General features: G+C 37.3%; 1 protein-coding gene across 1 annotated transcript; it reads right to left on the reverse strand.

Moving 5' to 3' along the window:
- Positions 1 to 4,720: 4,720 nt before the first annotated feature.
- Positions 4,721 to 5,656, reverse strand: LOC100734267 (olfactory receptor 10D3-like). The gene has a single exon (XM_003472615.1). It carries the CDS (start codon positions 5,654 to 5,656, stop codon positions 4,721 to 4,723), a length of 936 nt encoding a protein of 311 aa, XP_003472663.1.
- Positions 5,657 to 8,968: the final 3,312 nt, after the last annotated feature.

The raw sequence follows: 8,968 nt of genomic DNA on the forward strand, positions 1-8,968 counted from the left end.
AGCACCTATAGGATTAGTTCGTGGAAAGAGTTGGGAAAAGTTTGTAGAACCAGGCTAAACATATTGAAATACTATGACTAAATCTTCATAAACAACTATAATTTAAATTCAGAAGATCAGAACTCTGAGAAGGGAGATCAACAGTAAAGACTGTATGTATGAAGATGGTATCAGTTGTGAATAAGGACTCCATGGGGAACTGTCCTTGAGCCATTCATGTTTTATTCTGGCAAAAAACTTGTCCACATTTTGTCCATGCCCTAAACCTTCAGAGGTGACTGAAATTAAATGTAGTACACTAGTTAATCTTATAGGGAAAATTTCAGGGTAACTTGTGCAGGGAACCACATGGATAAAGTTGACTTTTACCAAGATTTATGGTGACTACTGGCAGAAAAACAAAACAAAACAAAGCAAAACAAAACAAAAAAACAGACCAGAAAGATATCAAAAATTGGCAGTTTAACTGGAAAAGGAGCACATGTATTTGGGGCCAAAGAACATGTGGTCCTTGAAGAAATTTTGTGCTATTAAAAAGAAGCAAGCATTGTGCACTAGAAAAATAAAAAAGATAACTGGAGGGCACCTCTGGAATTATCCAGGCCTCATTCATTGCAGGCTCACAGGTATAAAAATGTAACATTGTTAGGATAATTCTACTTCAAGAGAAGAGCCCCAGTGTGCCTTTCTCACTCATGGCCACTTGTGAGAGAATTTCCCTGTGGTCAGCTTACTAGGTGTGGACAGCACACTTGAGTCATGGTCTAAAAGGGACCAGATATTCTCACACTGGTGTTAGAACATGGCATTGTCACATGCTACAGAATACTAGAGTTGTAGGGTCTTGGAGGCTTCTAACCAAATTTCAAAGAAAAATCTACAAGGCTGGTCAATGTGTAACAGGATCCATGTCCTTGCAAGGAATCTCTAATAAAAGTGCAGTGCTTAAAACTGTGGGGGTGAGGCCAAAGCTAAAATAAAGATCAGAGGCATTTAGAAATGCCAGGGATGCGGAGATCACAGGCAGGAAGCAGAGCCAAACCAAGAAAGAGGATCCGGAGCTGCAAGAGGCAAGGACACACAGTGCAGCTGCCCTTTGGGAGCTCACATTATTGAACCATATACTGTAGATGCTGGATATGGGCTTACAGGATTTAATTTTGCCCTGCTGGGCCTTTAATAAATGTGGTGGCGTTTACCATATGTAGCTCTCTTTCGTGACTGAGATTTGGTGTGTTAGTTTTTTGTGTAATATTGAGTTTATTTCCAGTTTGGGTCTGTAGCAAAAATTATGTAGATTTTTTAGCTGTGATTTGTGTGTTATGACACAATGGAATCAGGGTGAGAGACACCCTCATCCCTGCAAGATTTGAAAAATTATGGACACTCTGGTACCTGGGACAGATATGCTGCAGGAAGCAGGGTGCTGTGGGCAGAAAGCACCCTTGTGGTTACTCCTATCAAGAATGGCATCCCTAACCAGAATCTGAAGATTTCAATAGCCCCTTGCTGATAGCAGCTCTGTTACTTAAGAAAGATTTGGATATTCATTATTCCACTTGTATTAAAGGATATGAAGCTCTTTTGATTGAAGACTGATATAGATATAACTATATCATGTGGAAGGAGGGCTGGGATCAGAGCTCTTCTTCTGTGAAACTCACCTTAAACTTCATCAGCTCTGTGCAACATGACCAAATGTAGCTGTAATCATTATAGAGCAACCAGGCAGAAAGCATGTTAATCATACCATGCTTTTTCCATTGTTTCCACTATGAGGGTATCTTCCCAGGAACCAGAATCCAGCTTTTCTCTATGTTTACCTGGGGTAGCAGCTTATATGCTTTTTTCCTTTAAGTAGAAGTATATGCATCGTCTCAGTGGGAAGGGTTTATGAGTGAAAATGGTCTTAATTCCTTTAATTTACTCAGAGACAGAACTCCTGCCTAATATGTGCAAAACCCTGGACTAAATGAGCAGCCCCAAGAGAAAGAAACCAAAAAAATTGAAGAGTAAAATAAAGCAGGATATATTATTATAGTAACCCACTTTGATTTCCTATTAACTTGATTTGAAACCCTGTATAGCCCTCACCATCTTGCTTTGACTGATTTTCCTCTATTCTGCTTTACTTGATAGTACTAAGTTCGAAAGTATAGGCAACAACTGTAAAGACAATAAGATTCATTATGACGCCATTTGGGTTGACTATTATCTTCTTTTAAAGCCCTGTAATGTCTCCAGTGTTTTGGTTTAATTCTTTACTGTTTTGTTCAATTTTATGAAAACTGATGATATAGGCAATTCTTTTTAAGATAGCAAGAGGCAGTATAGTAACCATCGTCGATCACCTAGTATTTTGTTTTTACATTTTCTATTATGTTCATCCTTTTGATCTGACTGACTCTGTTCTGTTATGTCACATTTGGTTTTACTCTCTTCAAAAAAAGTAATAAGAACTGTGGCAGTAATAAAACCCAAGATGTGTAATTGTCATTATACAAAAGAAAGGAAAAGAAAGCGCTCTAAAGAATATAACCGCATGCATATTTAAGTGTATAAGATAGATAACCATATTACTGAGTTTTGTTGGATCATTGAACAAAACTGTTTCCAGTCTCACTGTTTGAAAGTCCACTTTATATTGTTTATTTTTTCTCAAATTCTGTATAACTTGTACCCTATTTCTGTTTTTTTTCTTTTTCTCCTTAATAAAAAAAAAGAAAAAAGTTAAATGTAGTTTAATATTTTAAAAGGTTTTCTCATGTAAAAAGTAGGGCATATCTAATACCAATATTTTGTGGTATTGTGGTGAAGATCAAATGAGGTCAGGTAAGTACACTACTCAGGAATAATACCTGCACTTGGTAACCTGAAAAAAGTTTTTTTTTTTTTTCTGTAGTTTTATAAGAGTTCATTAGATACAATTTTATTATGTTTTATATTAACACCACAGACAGCTAATAACGTGTTAGGCTCTTCATCTCAGAGATCTTATTCATCTTATAGAATTAGCAAAAAGTGATAATGTACTGTAAATTAAGTATTCATAAATATCAACTAAATTACGTTAAAATGTAGAGACTTTTCATAAGAATTGATGGGAAATCAGGTGTATTGCTTTTACCACAACATCTGACAATTACAAAAGACTCTAAAAATGATATAAGTGTTACTGAATGAAAGACAGAAATCTAAAGAAATTGTGAAAGAGAACATTTAAAACATTTGTAAATGTTATAGTTTCAAGGATTCAGAAATGTTTGAAAGATGATTTATGTCATTCAGACTTTGCTCCCAGGAGAGCCAAGAGAATGTGGGCATGAATTTAGCTGCTTCACATCACACAGCGTCATCACTGCATGGTGTTTTAATAGTGTAGTGCTTCACATTTTGATCAAAGATTCAAAGCAGGAAAAACTATGGGCTCCTTAGGAAGTTAGCACAATAAATCCAGAAAAATGAAAATGATGTCTTCCTTCTGGGACACTGCTAATCCAATCATTGGCTCACATACATTCTGCATAGGGATTTGTAAAGTAAAACACATGCATTTGCCACATATAAAAAGAATAAAGATGTGTAAACCTGAGAGTATTTATACTTTTGTCTTTCCCCAATGCCACAAGCCAGTGTACAGAACCACAAATGCTATCACTGAGCTAAGATTCAAGATACAGTTTCTATATTTTTTTAACTGGAAGAATGGAATTCTTTGGCAGATAATGGAGTGATAGTTGGAGCCTCAATAAATCTCCCAAGGCCACGTGAATCTTAGTGAGCTAAAAGTCAGTTTCAGGTATTGAGAAAAATGGTAACACTTTTAAATATATGTCAAAAAAATATATTTCATAATTATGGTCCCAGAACATCCCATAAACATTACAATTTCTAGAAGGATGTTTGAATGTATTTAAAGGAATTTTGCTAAATAATGTAAAAGATACATAAAAGAAATTGTCTAATGAAGTATACTTAACACAGAAACCTTGCAATATTCTCTGGAGATATGTATTTCTTGAATGCTTGTTGGAAAGCTGATGACTGTATCTAGCAATCTAACTTTTAAAAATAACATTTCTCAAGCACATTAACTGTCACACTATTTGCTAATAAGAAGATAAAAAAGGACCACACATTTTATTACTTCAGAACTGAGGCAAATTCTTTTTTGCCTAGGAAATTTCAAATATTGAAATTGGACATGAAGCCCAAGATTAGAGACAGGAAACTCTACCTCATCTTGAGGATGAATTATTCCCTTTCCAAGCAGATGGAGAAGAATAAAACATTTTACCTTAAAAACACCATTCAATTGATTAATACTAAAAGAAAGATACTCCACGAATATTCCAATAAGTTATTTCAGTGTGTTTTCTTTCTATTTACTGTCTTTCTCAAGGCTTTTTGTTTATCTCACACATGTTTTGGAGGCAGTAAATGTAGAAAAGAATGGAAAACCATGTGAAAAGAAAATCTTCCTTCCAATGGAAGGATATTCTTCACAAAAGGAAGGGAAAATAAATACGATTAAGACTATGCTGTTTTGAAGGTGAATTAACAGAACCTAGATAGTATAAAACACACAATTACATCAGGTATTATCATTCTACAGTGGTGCACACATTCAACATGTGCTAAAAATTTCTTATCTGGGTCAGATGCGAGGACTGCAGTGAAATTCCTCATCCCACTTTAGGAAGAATCTCAGGTTTAGCTTTCATCCATCTGCTTCTCCGGAGCAGTGCAGTAGTTTTCTCAGAGCCGTCTTTACCTCCTTGTTCCTCAAGGTGTAGATAAGAGGGTTCAGCATCGGTCCTACCAGATTCATCAGGATTTGGACTACAGTCCCCAGCATGGGGTTGGGTGTGGGTTGCAGGTACACGGTGATGATGGGCCCATAGGCACAGAGGATGGCGATCAGGTGGGCACTGCAGGTGGAGAAGGCCCGGCGCCGGCCCTCCCTTGTGGGAATGCTCAAAATAGAGACCGTGATTCGAGTGTAGGATGCTAGGATTAGGAGAAAGCAGACAAGGGACACTATGCCAACGTTTATGAAACTCACCCTGTGTGCCACGGATGTATCCGCACAGGCCAAAGGCAGGAGGGCAGGGATATCACAGAAGAAGTGATTCACCTCATTGGAACCACAGTATGGCAAGGTAAAGGTGAGAGAGGTCAAGATGCTCGAGTGGACGCAACCCAAAAGCCATGTTCCCACAGCCAGGGTCACACAGACTCTGGAGTTCATGATGACTGTGTACCTCAGAGGGTGACAGATGGCAGCAAAGCGATCATAGGCAATCACAGTGAAAAAGAAGCACTCAGCACTCCCGAGGAAATGGAAGAAGAAGAGCTGGGTGACACAGTTTTGGTAAGAGATGAGCTGGCTCAGTCCTACAAGGTAGAGCAGCATTTTGGGACAGGTCACAGAGGAGAATCCCATGTCAAACACAGACAAGTTACCCAGGAAGAAATACATGGGTGTGTGAAGGCGTGTAGAGGAAATAACAATCACAAGGATGGACAAGTTTCCCAAGAGAGTGCAGACATAGAAAGGCAAGAATAAGAAAAAAAGCATTGTCTCCAGCCCCTGTGTGTGTGGGATTCCAAGGAGAATGAATTCAGTTACTGCTGAGTGGTTCCTTACATCCATGAGATCCGGTTCTTGGAGAAAAAGAAATGAGACAGTGTGGGAGAATTTCCTGGTTACAGTTATCAGTGAGAGAACGTAGTTGAAAAATGAGATGTAAATGAGCATCTTTTGGTTCTAAATTATGAAAGGATTGGTCCAAGCTCAAGGGCATTTTAACTGGAGTGCAACTGTCATACACAATTTAACAGTTGCTACAGCTAGTTGTTTTGTTTTAGTGATTGCTTGTGTAGATATTCTTGAGATTTCTGTTTGTTTTGTTTTGAGACAGAATCTCACTATGAATTTCAGGATGGTGATGGGTTCACTTTGTAGCAGGTTTGTGTCAAACTGGCAAACAATTCTCCTGCCTCAACCTCCCAAGTTCTGGGATTACAGGAGTGTGCCACCAGGTCCAGCTTTTTATAGATTTTTCTTATTGCAAAAAAATTTTTGGTACTAGGGTCAGTCATGTTGCAAAGTATTTTTAAGGAAAAATAGGCCAAAGATTTTTAAAGATAAAGACATGATTAATAGAATTTTTTTCTGTTCCTCTGTCACAGTAGGAGGATACCAGGCACTAGAATCATTTAAGCTCATTTTACATGTGGCTGGGAATAAAATGACAACCTCAGAATCACTATATTTGTTAATCAGCAGTAGTTACTTTACATTTCACTTTTAAGTCATAGAAAAAGTTATTTCCTGATGTAGAGTTCTAAATGTATACGTGTGATCTAAGTTCACTTGATTCTTAGAATAACAGTTTGTGGTTTATCTAGAGAAAAGAAAATATTTTAATAGTATAAAGATTAAGCAACTCTCTCAAATTAAGATAATTTGTAAAGATTCCAACCTGTTATCCATATCTCCTTTAAGACATTAGCATTTTCACACTACTGTATCTTTGATAAATTGCAAGCACTACTGACTTTGTTAAACATTGTTAATATTGTTTTTCTTTCAAAATTTGAAACATTGCTTTCCTCTACAATGAGTCATTGAAAATCAGGCTGTGTTTGCATCCTTGAAGCACATACGTGAACAAACACATACAGACACACACCTGTGCATGTGCACGTGAGATCCCACTTTGACAAATACAAAATCTGGGAGATAAAATATCTTTTCACGTTTATTGAATATATTCCCAGAGCCAAGACAGTGCCGGACCCAAGCTAGACAGGCTCTCAGGATGCTGAGAGAATGAAATGAGTTAGTGAGTGGCTGGGAACAATCAGGAACCGCTTTCTTGTTTTGTACCAGGACTATGAGACACTGTCAGATAGTGAAGAACTGCAATCACTTACCTTTCTTCTTTGCCCCATTGCACCAAATACTTAGAATTTTACCAATTATGGTAAATGCATGATCAGACACAAAATAAGAATTACATTAATTTATACTTCCTATAAATAAATTTTGATTTTTGTACTTTATGGAGAGAAATCAACTGATGATATCCAGGTTTAGGTTTATTTGCAATTCTCATTCTGTGAATATTTCTACATCCATCTATATTCCTGGTTATAAGGAAAATTCAAGAATAGCCCCAAATTCTTCTTCATCCTCAACTCATAACAAGATTTGTAAACTAAGGAATCAAAACACTCCTCTCTCCATTGGATATATAAGTCATTTCAGAAGAGGAAAAATAAAGAAGATGGAATATTTGCAACTCCTAGAGAAGAAGCTCAACTGTTCTACCATCTATGCATCTGCTTTTTTAGGATGATGGTTCAAATTTGCCCTGGAGAGCACATTACAAGCCAGAGTCAGGGGCTTTCTCTTATGATCTGCATTTTCTTCTTACCAAAATAAACCCAGATAAGTGACATAAAGTTTAATGTGACTCTCTCTTCTTCATAGGTGTTTCCCAAGACACTAATAGTTGTAATGTTCCCCCATATATGAATTTAAATTTCCCTAAATGTCTTTGAGGTTCTGTGTCTGAATGGTTCCTATTCAAGCAGATTGCTGAGCAAAGGGAATAGCAATTAAATGTTAATCAGTGAGGCGGCAAGAAAGAAAACAGTAATCCTCCTCCTGTGAAATTACTGGGTATTGCCATTAGGGACTCATTCTGCACTTTCCATATTTGTGACTGACCCAGGAAAATAAGAGAACAGATGAAGGGTACAGCTCAGTCTTAGGACATATGTAGAAACCATGTGTACTGTGTAAGAATATATTATTAAAATGAAAAATTAAGTTAGTCTTTTTATTCTGACTTCCAAACAAATTAATCCCATTTTCTCCATAATTATTTCTATGCACTGAATTTTGTATTCCCAAAATTCATAGATTGAAACCTTATCTCCTTTGTCCATCTTTAGGGTGTTTTAATAGTAGTGACTTTTAAAAGCTGATTAAGGTTAAATGAGATTTTAAATATAGAGTCTCTGTCCCCTTGTATACAAGAGAAGTACACACACACACACACACACACACACACACACTATTTTCCTATTTCTGTCTCTCTGTCTCTGTCTCTGTCTCTCTCTCTCTCTCTCTCTCTCTCTCTCTCTCTCTCTCTCTCTCTTTCTCTCTCTCTGTCTCCTCTCTATTTCATTGCCCTTTCATCCTGTCTTCCCACCATGTAAGGACACAGTATTATCATGGCTACTTTTTACTCCCTGAAAACCCTGAAGAAACCATAATCTTGAACTTGGCAGTCTCCAAAGGAATGAGACAGTAAGTCACTGTTGTTTATGTTAAAAGTTTATAGCATATTTAAAAAAAATAGTTTATTTGTGTAGCACTCACATGCTTAATCCTAGCACTAGACTATGAGTCAATCACAAACTCTACATACAGTCACCTCTGAAAAGCCCAACCCTCATGACTGTGAGCAGATTTTGGCAGACACAGAAACACAAACCATAGCATTCCACCCTTTGTCCCCTGAGGCTTTGTGTGCATTCCTTTACATAAAAATATTTAGTCCATTTCCAAGAGTTGCCAAATGCTAAGAGCTTCAGCATTGTTGAAAAGCCCATGTTCCAAATCTCTCCTGAGATTTAAGGCAAACTCAGCTGTGAGTCCCTATACAAATGAAAAGTTAAACACTTCCAGCATTCAATGGCACGAGGTACATCTTTCCATTCCAAAAGTTATACATGGGATGAATCAAAGGGATGGGCCTAAATCACATCCAAAATCTAGCAGGGAAAACATTAAGTCTTACAGGTCCACATGTAGCATCTAAATCAATCTGTGGCAAGATGTAAATTCTGAAGGGCTTCAGCGGTTCTGCCCCAAACCTCATTTCTGGCAGTGGTAGCACCGGTGACTTCTCTCTTGGGCCCACTCAGATGCTTCCTTGTAGTTTTCATC

The sequence above is a fragment of the Cavia porcellus genome, unplaced genomic scaffold, assembly GCF_034190915.1.
Source record: "Cavia porcellus strain 051 isolate PalLab524CR breed Dunkin Hartley unplaced genomic scaffold, mCavPor4.1 scaffold_9, whole genome shotgun sequence".
NCBI classification, from domain to species: Eukaryota; Metazoa; Chordata; class Mammalia; order Rodentia; family Caviidae; genus Cavia; species Cavia porcellus.

Coding starts and splice junctions, on each gene's coding strand:
- LOC100734267 (XM_003472615.1), bottom strand. CDS start 5,656: ATGGATGTAAGGAACCACTCAGCAGTAACTGAATTCATTCTCCTTGGA.